Below are 15,129 nucleotides of genomic sequence, written 5' to 3' on the forward strand. Positions count from 1 at the left end.
TTTTATCTGTAATTTCAAAAGAGTAAACTAGGTACTGTGTTCTAAATCACATGGAAAAAGTTGAATAATGGGACTCTATCTTAAGTTAGTTCACAGAGATAAATAAAGTTAGATGCTTTTCAAGAAGAAACAAAAAAAAAAAACTATGCAAAATGAAAGCTCAAAGGAAAAGTAAAATTATGGTCTCTTTCTTAGGTAAAAATGAAAGCAGAAGCAAAGTTTAAACACTTTTTAAAAAGAAATAATAAAGCATGCTAGCCATGGACTCTTTCTTAGATAAAAATTAAAGCATAAGCAAAGTTTTAATACTTTTCAAAAAGAAATAGTAAAGCATGCTACCATTAAAACCTACACATTTAGACAATGTCTGTGGTCAAGTTGATCCCACAGAACGTAATCTGAGACCACCAAGCAAGGATTTCAGTGGATTAAGTACACTAATCCTAAGAAAGCTCACACTATTCCATTGCGGAATGAGAGTACACACTAAGGTATATCTAAGCCTTAGAATGTACACACTATTCCATTGCGAAAAAGAATGTACACACCAAGGAATGAAACAGACATACTAGATATTTCAACTGTTAAACATCGCAAGAAAATCTAGTTTTCAAATCATGCCATGCAAAATGAAGCCACTCGTAATTTTGAAAGAGTAAAAGATATAGCATATCAGTTCTTGAAATGCATACTAAACTTTAGAACACCCATATTCCTTTTTTCTTCTAACCCCCTACCTCATAACCCCTTGGCTTTAATTTAATTTAATCTTAGTTTTCTCTATACTAGTTTTTTTTTGTATTTGACTTCGTAAGAAATCTTTTTCTTAGAAACTCTTAACCTAATGCTTCTTTAAACAAAAGTTATTTAAGCACACTCAATTATTAAATTATTAACTCATCTTATATAGATAAAAGCATGGATTATAGACTTTTGATACCCATCCTTGGAATGCCTCTCTTGAGAGGCCCCTAGATAATTACATTTAAAGATCAAATTTTTAATTAAAATATAGCAAAGCATGCTACACAAATGTAAACTTTAGCAAATGCAAAATAAATGGAGTAGAGCAATTGTTTACATACCTAGTAAGAGAAGCAAAAACGCTCATGAAGAAAGTACTGGAGCTCAGATCACACCTAATGTCAAACATGTCCGTGTAGTTGCATCATTAGAATAATCGTGGAACTAAAAAGAGTTGGAGTAAATAGAATATCTTTTAAAAATACATAGTTTGCACTTAACGTTCCTATGTTATTCACCTCTTTTTCATACCTTAGGATGCATAACAACTTACGTACATTGTGAATATCCTTGCAACAAAATTATGATTTAGCCTAGAATTAAACATAAGGACATAAACTAACCATAAAAAAGGCAATAAGGTTAAGTCTATGTGCAAGCATTCAAGCTCCCTTCGAGGTATCCAATTAATATAAGCACACGTATATACACATCTAAATTCCTTTGGAGAAAAATCTCGAGGTTGTAGGAGGCTCAAGAAATGCTGGTATACTCGTCTCTGACTGTAAACCATGTTACGGTCTTCTGGCGAGGGAGCAGAAGAGAATTGAGGGAGATCCGGCATCATCGAGAAGAGGACGCCGTCAAAGGAATTAGGAATTGCTCCGAGGAGAAACTGTTGCAAGGCGAGACCAGAAATCGAGCAGCGAAAACACGGAGTCTACACTCTTCATGGAGAACGAGCAAAAAGTAGAGGATATGCATCAGCATGCAATGACGATACGCATGCTCATAAATGCGTTCAAATGCAGCCAAGATGGGTGGCTGACCAGCAGCTGAGGAAGCTGCAACTGGCTAATCAAGAGAGCAGAGGAAGAATCAAGATACTGTCGAGAGTGCCAGACGGCCGAGACGACGGAAGACTTGATAGAGTCTGGGCAGAAGGCTGCTGATTCTTGAATGCAACGGAGGAAAACTATCAAAAACAGTCGCGATCTTGGTGGATATTCTTCCAAGAGAAATGCATTTCGGTATTGGATGAGACTTCCAAAAGGTCTGTTGCTCGTCGCTGCTGGAGAACTTTGGCGTAGAAAAGTTTGCGCAATATTTCTCATCTGCAGTGGAGAACTTTGGCATGGTAAACGTTGTCCTATAGTATGTGCAACCCCATTATCAAGAGAACGCGAGTGACAAGTAACAGAATCATGCCTGCTGCGAGAATCCAGAAGATGAGGAGAGGTATCCATAAATCCATGCTCAAGAACATTTGAGGCGCCCTTGGACTCGCTGGGACCTCGCCTTACTATATGCCTGCACAGACGCTGTCTTTGTGCCTTCCACGAAATTCTGATAGGGATCATCAGGTGCAAGAAGCCTCAAAGGAAGACAGGCGCATGCATCTTTTGATCTGCCGGCGCTGTGATTCATCACCCAACCGTTTCGTGCTAATTAGGAGCAGCACGAAACATTATCGCCGATCAGCAGAGGCGAGGGTATAATCAAGGTCAAGGAGGCGTCTCTCAATACAAACTTGACCAAGACCGCGTACGCAGCACTATATTTCGACTAATCCTAGGCCTCATCACACTCATGGCTTCCGGTGCAGCTGTTCTGATCTTTGGGGCTTTAGCACTCGGGGGGAGTAGTCATCGATGACCTTGCTTGTGGCAACTCCTTTTCTGATATTGTCGAGTCCTATCCTTATTCCTGTAGGTACGCTTCTCTTTCTGAGTACTGCAGGCCTTCTTGCAGCCGGGGCTGCTATTGTGGCAACAGTGTCAGTTATATTAAAAGGGAAGAACCTCCTGGTCATGAACAGGCAGAAACTATTGAAAGACTCCTTGGTCATGAACAGAAACTATTGAAAGACGCCTTACGGAAACTGCTCAAGCTGTTAAAGAGAAAGTTCGGGACTATGGCACCAGCGTCCAAGGGGCTGTGCAATCTAAAGTTCAAGAAGGTGGTTAGCTTGTTGAGCAGAAAGGGACATGCAAAGATAGGGGCAAAGCTCGCTGAGAGAGAGCCGACCAATCGAGGGAAGGGGGGTGGGAGTGGCGAAGGGGGAGACTGCGAACATACCTGCTGCGAAGGGGGTGAATTCCCTTGTTCCTCTCTTACAATTCAACGCTCCACAGTGTTCCCCTGCTCTCGCATCACAGATTCACAGACGGGGAAGACTGCGGAAAGTATTTCGGCTGCGAATCCTCGATTCGAAAAACCCTCGGAATGAGGCTTTAACCTACGGATTTTCGGAATTGATCTACGAACGGGAGAATATCGAATACGCACAGTTGAAGCCATGCAAAAGGATTACATGGCTGCCACGTGGCCTGTTGGCAGCCATGCAAACCTGTTGCCTGGATGCCAGGTGGCTGCTAATCCGAATTCAACGGACACCTGATTTGATGCTATAGCCTGCCCCTTCAAAATTTCTTAAGAAATGTTATTTAAAATAAAATTTCCACTGCTACCCATTGCGTTACGCATAGACGTTGTATGTTGCTTTGATTGTTGAAGAGTCATGTTCATGAAATCCACATTTGAAGATGTAGCTTAAATGGTAACTGGTTGATATCAGATAGGCTCAAGCTGCATATTTTCTTCCAAACCTTAGAGTGCTTGAACTTTCAAGAGTTCTGGCATTTTGGCATATTTTGTTCCAGCATAATTTTGACAAATTTGTGCGAAATGATCAGGAGTACAGAGCACTGTGAGTTTAGTAACCCATAAGGTACTTTGCTGTTACATACCCCTGGCAAATATGTCTGTAGTTTTTGCAGTTACAAACCAACTTGCTCGAATTTGTATATTCATTTGAGAGATCAAGAATTAGCATCTTTTCAGAATATTACAATAGGTGATAGCACAACACAAATTATATTAATTAGCATCCTGTCGCTGTCAGTTGAAAGGCCCCTGGATGGTACTCGGTACCACTGAACAGTGAACAGAGCACATTTGAGTTGCAGAAAAACTACAGGACCAGAGCCAGAAAATTATATGAATGTTGTATTTCTGCCTCTTTTTGGTCCGTTTTGGCATGTCACAAACTAGGTCTCATAATTTCATAACCCAGAAAATTATCTGAATATTGTGTTTAGCAGAGAATCAGCCCCATTTTGGTCCATTTTGGCGTGTTGCAAACCAGGTTTTTGAATTTCACAACCCAATGACAGATCTTAGCTTCATGTTGAGAAATACTGTACAAAGTCGTATCGAGACTGAAAGTATAAATGCGTGTTGTTGTATGACTAGTCATATTCGTGTAATTGAGACCCGTGCCCTTTCTTCTAACCGTTGTATGCCACCATCCAAGATTGGGATTGTTGTGAGATCAGTAAAGGTGCCACCATTTATACCCTTAGCAAGCCTGCCAGGATTTATGCATAATATGCTTCGATACTTTCCCTGCGAATCTTGTGTCGATCCCTCAAATGGTAATGATAGTGTCTGCCAGCAACCAGGAAAAGGAAAACTGATGTGGGATAGTTTGATTTTCTTTAGTGCAACTTATCCATACACCAAACAGTAACACATATAGAACAACCAAAAACCAAAATTTCCCTCCCTCCCTTTGGTGTCATCCAAAATTGGTCAATCAACGGCTCCATGTGACACACATATAAGCACATGCTCTGGCACAAACGCACTACATAGGTGACAGAATTTAAAAGCTTACTTTCACGAATGGTGCTAGGTCAGAAGGGATGACCAAAATTTCAGGTTCGCAGGAAAGATGTAAAGCCTCAAGAGAGAGTGACAAATCCAAAGGCACACCAGCAGCGGCTGGATAGAGCGGGTAGAAGCTGCCCATACAATGCCCATGTTAAGAATATGAAATATGAGATGCATAGTGCAGGTCTCAAATAAAGATCTTTGCAGCCCAATAGGTTGTTCCAAGAAGAAAAATTAAACCTGCGTTGACCAATAATGTGAGCTGCTAGCCTTGCAAGTCTATCACTTGAAGCACTTGCAGGAACCCGTGATACTTCTTCACTGCTCAAATGCCGCAGGACATCTACTGTGCAACAGCCAATAGTCAACTGCATTCAACCAAGAAATTTCATCGCATGTAAATTCAAAAGGACAAAAGATGAAACGAACACAAAGTATCACTAAAAGGAGAATATTTAATTCTGACTTTAGCATCCGTAAAATTAAAAAAAACTTCAGTTGAATCACCGTTAACTTCACCATCCATGGCTTGGACAATATAATATCACATCCTACCTAAGCGTCCACTAAAAGAATGTGACATGCATAATTCACATTACATATGTATCCCTGCATTCATCATTGGAACCACAAGTAGGTGGTTGCTGGCTAATCCACTTTAATACTAATGTCAATATAAGATCAACAGGCTGAACTTTTATCACAACATGATGAAAGCTAATATAGAGAATCAAATGCCGTCCTGTTCAACCAGAGCACATTGTAAGACAGCACACTTCCATGATGTTAGCATAAAAAGGGTTAAATAAATGGGATTTGCATGGACTTGTGATAGCTCGACAGATTACTTGGGGCTAATGTAGCTCATCACTCAACCTTGGCAAACTATATTCTGTCTCCCTACTCCAGAGATCGAGAAGCACCATGCTGCCACCCCCAAGCCCAATGGTCACTTACTAATTTAGAACCTTAGTTCTGCAATTTGTGACCTTACAGGAGATAAAGATAGATAAAGAGCAATTTGTTTGGAGGATAAGGTAACTTCAATGGTTTGACAACCAACAATGGAAGTTGCTTGGGATGAATTGTGGCTGGTTGACTGTGCCAGGAGTATTAGGAAAGGGAAATTCTTTCACATGGACGAATCCACAAGCAAATGAAGAACTGTGAGAAGCTAGGTTGGATTGACTGTATGCTTCCTGAGAGGGATGCTTGGAAAATGGGATGACAAAGGAGCAGAATTTTGCAGGATATTAGGGTTCTCAAGGCTGGTTTGAGGGCAGAAGTAAAAGCTGCCATATAAGGGCAGACCTGAAGGCAACGTGGGCAGCATCCTGGCTATCACATGTGCACCACGATGGGCTGTCATCTAGGCACCACTCTCGGCTGTCATATGGGCAGACTTACTGCCTGCCATGGGGCAGCATGTAATGCCCTACAAATAGGGTGGGATTATGTGATCTATCAACCCCTTGAAGCATGACATGAACATCACTCTTGGCTGCCTATTCAGCTTTTTAATTTCTGGACTTGCATCTGATCATACTACCTGCTAAGGCTGGAAGAAAAGGCTATTCATTAGATTACTCTGGTTATGCAATAGTGCAAGGCAGCTGACAAATCTTACTTATTCCCCTACAATGTAGATGTAAGCATGAATGCAATGGGATAAATTTCAAGGCACTTGCTCTCCTGCAGGAGGAAATGAAGTGCCCTTGAAGACCCCAATCAGATTGTGATTTACATCGCAGCACTAGTGTCGTTTTCATAATTTAGGAAACTTAAAATGTTTAATAGTTACATAAGAAATTAGTATAGAGATCCACTGTGCGTGCGTGCGTGCGTGCGTGCGTGCGTGCGTGCGTGCGTGCGTGCGTGTGTGTGTGTGTGTCTGTGTGTGTGTGTGTGTGTGTGTGTGTGTGAGAGAGAGAGAGAGAGAGAGAGAGAGACCTAGCCATGAGAAGTGCAAACTGGAAAAAACACTAAGGAGATTACCTCATTCAATGAAAAAATCCCAGGATTTTCCAAAAGAGTTATCTGCAGGATACAATTGAAATCAAGGATTAGTCATGCGGCGAAATTACTGGAAGCCATAAACTAAATTATATACAAATACTCTACACGAACCTGATGATCTGGGTCTTCAAAAGTGTGGGCATCAAATGGTGCCTGCATGAAATTCAAGTTCCTTGATTACGATCATTCAAAATTGAAAAGCCTTCAACAATCACAAGCCTGACACTGTGGCATTCCTTGACAACTACCTGAGGAAACACAAAATCATGATGTCCATCCCGCATAGATGGAACCAAGACCACTCTAGCCCCGATTCCCATCTCTTCGCAGTAGTCTTCAACCTATTTGGTTAATTAACACATCCAATAACAACAGGGTACCTTCAATTCTGCTGGCTAAAGGTGCATTTCAATGCAAAATAAAGTACAAACAATCTACATAGAAATTGAAATCTCACCCGTGTCCTGATCTCTTCCTGGAATAGTTGGTGAAAGGTTCTATCAACAGTACCAAGCTTTATATGGGGATGCTCAGAATCAACAAAAGGACCCATCTGACAAAAATGGCAGTCTTAGGATATGCCAATGCCCTTAATATCTCCTCGAAAGGAACTATACGGCCTACATCTTGCTCACTTCATCTCTCAGCTCGAAAAGTGCATACAACATTTGAGAAATGGTTAAGGCTACAGACCAATAGCAGGACATTTGGCCGCTTTTTCCTTGCAAAATCTAGGAGATCTACCAAGGGCTCAAATGCCAGGTTGTCACTTGTTGTGAAAGGTCCTGCTGCAATTATCTTCTCACAGATCAATGAAACAAGACCACAATAAGCATTGAGAAGAAATAGCAAACAAAGATCTCTATTTTAGGATGAAACGAGGAACATACCCAAGCTCAATATGTAAAAGAAAGATAAGCAGCTTAGAATATCAACTCCAGCATGCATAACAAGGGCCAGATCCTACATCTAGCAAAAACTAGCAGCTTTTGTGGAATTAAAATTTTCTAAATACAGAATGGTAAGAGGATTGAGGGAGAAACCAGAAAAATATGGGAACACGGTAAAGACATGTAACTTTATCACAGGTGTAGCCACAATTGCAAAACCCTACAAAACACATTTCGTTCCAAGAATTCACAAATATGTTTTCTAATATGGTATAATATGTTTTATATATAATACTTTACGTACACAATATAACTTACCCTATAAATAAGTGTTAAATGTGCTTCATAAAACAAGAGTCCCGCATTTCATATCTCGCATCATTCTCCCTTATCTTGCATTCTCTCAATTCCCAATGTCCTCGTGCATGTAGGAGTCCATTGAAAACATACATGTGTCCTACACACATGGGCATCCTCCCTCATTGGAGGGCCAACAAGAGTTCATAAATGTGTTGGATTTTTCATGACAAAATACTTTGTAGCTGATGCACACAGGTTGGGGTCCGAGTCTACAATCCAAAAATCCTTTGATGAAAGACGATTAAAAGAATTATCCAAATGATCCATATAGTAACTCTATTGTCACACCCTTTGCCTCTCTAAAGACTAGTGCATTATGGTATTATATAGGTCAATTATTCTTATATACGAGAGAGAATAAAAAAACCCGATTACCACGTTGTAATCAACAATTAGTTTGAGTAAGCAAGTCGTAATCAACTTCCAAATCTACTCATGGATTCTAGACTTTGATACCTCTCATAATACCTCAAAAGGTAATTGGATGGATTCCATGATTTACAAATACTCTACTATATGGACATTGGATACTACATCAAAATCCAATTCATGCGAGGGGGAGAGCTTTATGTCCCCAACAAGACTAACCACGACCTCACCGTGATTGGATTAATGCTAACCTAAAATCTAGATTGGATCTAGGGTTAATGGTAGTCTAACCTAGAGTTGGCTGTGGCTAGGGTTAAGACTAAACTAACTTGATATCGGAGATGGCCGAGGGTTAGGGCACAATCTAAGCACAGATTCAAAATTAGCCAAGGTTGAGAACAGAGTTAGGATGGATGAGGTTTAGATCTAGTACATAAGACCCAATCCAAGAAAGGCGAAGCTAATCCTTGAAACGCAAGCCTTAAAGAAAAGCAAAGGTATTTATGGACAGTGAGCTACTTTAGGTATGGCTTCTAAAAGTTAGAGCCATACATGCCAGGCTTATAAATACAAGCCAAGGGCTTAATGTCTAGAAGTCCTAAGGACGAGCAGTTGTTGCCTAGAAGTGGTAGTCTAGTAGAAGTAGCATGTGGTATGGAACACATGACTAGCTTCCAGCATAGTTTAGGCTCAAAATCTTCCCCTCCTTGTACCATGCGTTGTGGGGCATGTCACTAACTCATAAATTGAAAATTGACAGCTGCTACACATGTTTGACGTTCCCAAGGTGCCTCACTTGACAGGTTATGGACCCTTTAGCAAGGTTTCAGGTGCCCAAAATGCATACTGGCACTAATCACGGGTACTAAAAGAAAACATAAGGATGATGTATGTATGAATTGCAACATACCTGAGCAAGATCACAGGTTACAATAGGCTGCCTGTGCAGAAAGAGGATTTTAATTTGCAGTGTCCAATCTCATCTCTCAATATGATGAATGTTAAAGAAGACGTTTGCCATGCAGTACAGCATGCTTCCGAAACATTTGCACATCAATTCATCACTCCATCTAATGTCTATTCTCTTCAGGAGCTCAAGGTTGATGCCTTCTTTGGACCCTTGAACAGGTATGAAAAACTGACAGCCTGAAAATCTCCATTGTAGGGACATTAAGTAGACCCCTTAGGGTCAACTTTTTGGTTTACAAATTTCAACAGGTCTAATCTCTAATTGATGATCCTGCATGAAAAGGCTAACCTTATATCTTCAAAACAAGAGTCATACACCATTTATTCAAGTTAAATGAAAAGATGGCCTACCATTGAAATTTGCCGAGACTCATTCTTCACTGGCGAAGGAATATTTGCATCAAGCACCCGTCGTTTAGCTAGAGGTGCATGAGGTTCAGAACTTATGGTATGTAGTGGAACTGATTCGACTATACGAGAAGCCACCAGACAATGACCACTTGGATTGTGACCTTCTACTCCAACAATCTGTCCCACACAGAAGTACTCAACCTCATAAAGATTTGTATGTTAATGACTCTGCAATCAAATTGTTCCAAAACCCATCGTAAGGCCAGACTAACATCCACCTGGCCAGGAAAGAGAGAAAACCGTTCTAAGTTGTTGAGATCAAGTCGTACTCTATGTCCACCAGAGTGTTCGACACTGACAGAAACCGTAATCCTTCATTATCATGCGCCATGCTAATACATCAAAATACAGCATTTGAAGCAAAAGCTAATGTGACTGACCTTCCTTGGAGGAGAACAGATTTGTCATTTAAATGCCCTTCCCCATCACAGCATATCATACCCACCACAAATGTGCATTCCTGCATTTCAAGAGCAGCTGGACACTCAGCACACGTTGAACTAGAAATACTCCTTTATTAGGTGAGGACGAGTTCAAACGATTCGCTTTCTTCTCATGGATTATTTTCAGATTTGACCCATCAGCTCAAAAATGCGCAGTACAGTATTCCCCAATAGACTCATTAAAATGTAGCTTTCAGCCTCATACCTGTGATGCAACAGCCACAGGATTATTCACCACCAAATTTGCTCGCTCAGCAAGTAAATCAGCAAACTTCTTAATCCTTTTTTCCAGATAGTTGAACTGCCGTGATCACACCGTTGAATATTATTACGGCATATGAAAGCGGTTTAGACAAAATCTTTAATATAGAAGTCTGCACAATAAATGGCCTACCCTGTCCTCAGTACGATCATACATAAAACGACCGCCAGGCTTTGGCCCTCTACTCAGAATCTGCAGTTGAGTGCTTCCAATTGGTGGAAGCCTTCGCAGAACATCATCCTCCGTTGCTTTGTTAGAAGTCTCATTTGCATATGTCTCTGGAAGGTGCTTGTTAAGAACAGACTGGACTGTGTATTTGCTGGACCTTTGACTGAAGGGTGTGGCAGGACTACTCTCATGTCGTATTTTCGACTTGGTTACTGAAGCTGGTGTTTTTGGACCAACCATCGTATCGTCTACATCCATCCCGATGGGTATAGACTTTGGGGAGTCACCATGTGTCTTCTTTGTCGATCGAGCTGGAGTCTTTCGATCGTCATCGTCCTCTTCGCTATCGACATGTAGCAACCTGAAGAACGACAATAACGATCAAATGTATGAAAGTAATTGCTTTTGATTACAAATCGACGAGTTAAGACAATTTTAAATTACATGTCAACATCGTCCTTTGAGTAGAAATGGAAATCTTTCTGTTTCCTCCGTAAAGAATCTCGTTGTTCATTCTGTAAAAATTGGCGGAAATTGTCCAAATGCGAGCCCAAAACCTTCCCACCTTCCATCCGCCTGGTCCAAAGTCAAGATAAGATTTCCGTCAATGTGGTAATAAGAGCCACAACGTTCTGATTAGAAATATAGTTTCAGGTTCTAAAACCGAATCTGACGAGGGCCATTGATTATACCAAGGACATGTTTTCAGGCTCATACTCATAGAGTTCGAGGAGCAATCTACTTACGAATTGAGATAGAACAACTCCCAGCTTGCTACGAGCTCGGCGGGCTTGAGGCCGAAGCTGGCGCATAGGGAAGCACCTGCACAGGCATTGGTCGGATTTCAGGAAGCGGGAGAGTGTGCGCTACAGAGAGCTTGGTTCCGGATGAAATTTGAAAGGAAAGCGCTGCATGTTTATCCCGATTTGCACGAAAGGGTTAAAAGGGAAGGACTTACATTGCTGAGCAAGGAAGGGGTCGTCGAGGGTGAAGCTGTTGGAGGCGAATTCGTGGAAGAGTTCGTGCTCCATGGCTATGGCGGAATGCAAGCTGCAAAACGAAGGTGAAGACGCAGCAAAACATGGAAAAATGGAGAAGAAGATGGTTATGAAGAAGAAGAAATGAAAAAAGATTTTGGCGGGAAAATCCCAACCCCGCGTTCACCACTTAACGCAACCTTCATCTGATTAGCTAATCAGATGCGGACCAGATGCCTCAGCTGATTAGATGCAGACCAGATGCCACGCCTCCCGGCTTCCCATGACGGCCATGTGTCAGCCTTTCCAGTCTCGGAATCCAGTTGGATCTGGCTCTCAACCTACTGCCCGGTCGTGGCTTCCCCATGGCCCTTCCTTACCCCAACTCTATCATAGATGCAGTTTCCCCTATTAACACTCACGCCAATAACCATGATGCCCTGCATGCCCTCACTTACTATATCCACCATGCGTTATGACAATCACTCCTTCAAGAGGGGAACAACGAACCCAGCTTTGGCAAGAAAGTGTGGGTTGGGTCAACCCAACTTCACTTTGTGTGGTGACTCTAGATTGGTATGATCATGCTCTATCATCGATGCAGTGTCGCCCATGAAGACTCACATTGATAACCATGTTGCCCAACATTAGTGACTGCCTCTCATTGACTACATCCACCATACGGTATGGGGTCACGCATGCAAGAGGGTTGTAATGACCCCATTTTTGGTGGGAAAACGTGAACCTTGGGTTCACCGTGTAACCCATAATGACTCTAGATAGGCATGATTGTGCTTTGTCACCCATGGAGTGTCACCCATGAACATGCATGTCAATAACCATGCTACCTAGCATGCCCCTCTCACTGCACGTGTACTATGAGCTAGGAATCAAAATCTAACTCCATTTGAGCATGGGTGACCGAGAGGAGAATGAACAAGTAGCAGAGTCTATGCAAGAAATATAAAAACATGCGGTAAACATGCCAAGCCTAGTTTACTTAAAGTTTCTAACCCACACTTAGATGATACTTGTCCTTTTCTTATCTTTGTGGATGTGGTTTGGCTACTTAAGTCCATCTTGGTTGCAAAAGGTATGTTCCATGCACATGAGATGGGACTAGTAGCAACGAAGGTGGTTCTAACCCTAGCTCCATTGACATGCTCAAGTTGGGAGATCACAACCACACTATGTGAATGCTGGAACCACTTATATCTTGGAAGGCTTCTCATGTTGTTATGAGCTTGAATATGTAAAGACAACACACACCAAAGTTAAGGACTACAAGCTCACTGCCCATATCACGGAAAGTCATCACGCCTCTACCAATCCTATGCATGCAATACAATTGTGACAGTATATCTATCAAGGCAGTAAGATGCCACCATGTGCAAAGGACTCTAGGCCGCCTAGGCCGCCTAGGCACTAGAAGTGGAGCTACAAGTTAGTCACATGCAGATCGCTAACACGACCATGAACAATCCCACACCCAATGAGGCATAGGTTACAATCCCACACCCAAAGAGCTTGATAAGGCCATACCTAAAAATGCATTTGTGGAAGCAAATTCCACAAAGGTACTCGAGCACACTAATGAAGCCCAAGGGATGATCAAGATGCCTTGATTCCAAGAAGCATCGGTGGTGCCTCATCCTATCATTATAAGCCCTCCCTACCAAGTTGTGAAATTAGGGTACGGTGTGAGCTCAAAAAAGTGAAAAAGAGAGTGTGAGAGAGAGTAGAAGTCAATTCGAGTTGTTTGGTGGATGCTTTTTGAGGTTTCTAGTTGTCCAAGCATAGGAAAAGGTAGTTGAGATGATTACTAAGCTTTGTATGCTGTCAAATCCGTAGAAAAAGGCTGCAAAATGATGATTAGGGTTTCAAGGTCTTGAGAATGGCAAACTAGTCCCTTTTTTAAAAATACCCTATTTTGCTTGTGAAGTTGTGTTTTTGTTGTTGTTTTTGGTTGTTTCTTGTTTGCAATAGGTAAAATATGTAGAGAAGTACTCCCCTAGGACAGCAAACCCTACATGAAAATTATGAAACATCATAAATTATGCAACATCAGAGAACCCCGAAATTTCCATTAGTGACACAATCCAGGAAGGTCACGTTGAATTAGCTTTGACACCCTAACAAAGCCTGACACCCTAACAGTTGACAAGGATTGACAGTTGGCACATTTAATGTGCTAGTTTATATCCAAAATAGGAGTCAACTCTTAATTCAGTGCATACGGTGTGGCATTTGCACTGGGAATCACCCCACCAGTGAGTGCCCTCACCTTAGTGCAAGGCTTGCACTCTGTTGTGCTCATGATACCTCACAATGTTGTTATCCCACGGTCATACCCTAGTTGATGTATCAACGAGGCCACCTCTTACATTGCCTGCACCACCAAATCCATCCACGAGCAGCTATACAAGGAGCCATTCCTTCCAAATTAAGGGCAATGTAGGGCTCAAGACCTCCCATTACCCCCACCCATACTGGGTGCTCAACCACCTCCACCATGAATCACTCAAAAGAGCCAGGTGTAAGTGGAGGAATTACCCAGTGATTGGGAAGACTGGGGTAACTATTCTCAATACGAGAACCCTGCAAACCAATCCGGTTATATAAGTCATTACGGTATGCAGGATGGTCAATACATCCCAGCCTATCAAATGGCCCCTATCTTCTACAAGGCTAGGGATACATATCAAAGTCCCCATAGAGCTAGTGAATGTCCATACAAGATGGCAACCAATCAATAAGTGTTGTGCTACAAGTTCTAAGGACCCCACCTCTTGAAAGATTACCCATATAAGGATGACCAAGCCATGCTATTGGCAACCACCTCCAATGCAGGTGTACCATTGTGCTATGACTGTGAAGTGGATTATCTTTACAAGGAATTCCCAATGCAAAGGCCACCTAGAACTACCACGAGCCCTAAAGCTAGCATTAATTTGTTAAGTGTAGAAAGAGGCCATGTATCTTTGGTATCCTTGAATGGGATAAGTAGGGCCTAGGTAAGAGCCTTTAGCAAGGAACTTCGTAAGCAGGCCAAAAGAGATAAGGCTAGTACATCCCAACCTAGAGAGTCAACAGGCAAGGGTGCAATGAAAGCAGGAAAAGTTTTTTATAAATTGATTATCCAAAATGGGTCCGATGAGGACATAGACATCTTGTCAACCTCATCCTCTTCTAGTCATACACCCTCGGTCGATCACCGATTTAATCAACAACCAAAAGGAAGAGATGAGACTGTTGGAGCGTTGACTTGTAGAGAGAGATGAGACTTTTGGAGCGTTGACCTATAGGAAGAGATGAGACTTTTGGAGCGTTGACCTGTAGGCAGGGAAAGTACTCAAATCCTATCATTGAGAAACAACGCCTCATTGAGATACAACAATTAGCGCACAACTGCTAATAAAGATTTGAGCAATAGCTTAAGGCAAGTAAAGGGGTGGACACTATCCATCCTAATTATCCATCCTGATAGAGCCTCCAATGTACGTGAAAGAGTGAACGAGGAAGGTTCGCAAGGTTTATCAGTAGGACATTTGCTCCTAAGGCATAAAGTGTTCGAGGAGGACCTTGCATGGCACCAAGCAAAAGAAGAGGACAACATGTGCTTCTAG

At 41.9% G+C, this 15,129-nt stretch overlaps 1 protein-coding gene across 1 annotated transcript; it reads right to left on the reverse strand.

Moving 5' to 3' along the window:
• Positions 1-3,554: 3,554 nt before the first annotated feature.
• On the reverse strand, positions 3,555-11,580 carry POLA2 (DNA polymerase alpha 2). The gene is made up of 16 exons (XM_087386029.1): positions 11,485-11,580; positions 11,273-11,348; positions 10,971-11,102; positions 10,491-10,887; positions 10,302-10,397; positions 10,034-10,113; positions 9,872-9,947; positions 9,594-9,770; positions 7,348-7,452; positions 7,112-7,207; positions 6,903-6,995; positions 6,766-6,807; positions 6,634-6,675; positions 4,879-5,006; positions 4,643-4,769; positions 3,555-4,413 (listed from the first exon to the last, which is right to left on the reverse strand). The coding sequence occupies exons 1-16, from the start codon at positions 11,555-11,557 to the stop codon at positions 4,219-4,221; spliced, it is 1,935 nt and encodes a 644-aa protein (XP_087242155.1). The 5' UTR covers positions 11,558-11,580; the 3' UTR covers positions 3,555-4,218.
• Between the last annotated feature and the right edge of the window lie 3,549 nt (positions 11,581-15,129).

Source organism: Dipteris shenzhenensis, chromosome 15 (assembly GCF_047967505.1).
Source record: "Dipteris shenzhenensis isolate YYH24624 ecotype China chromosome 15, Dip_SZ_1.0, whole genome shotgun sequence".
Taxonomy (NCBI): Eukaryota; Viridiplantae; Streptophyta; class Polypodiopsida; order Gleicheniales; family Dipteridaceae; genus Dipteris; species Dipteris shenzhenensis.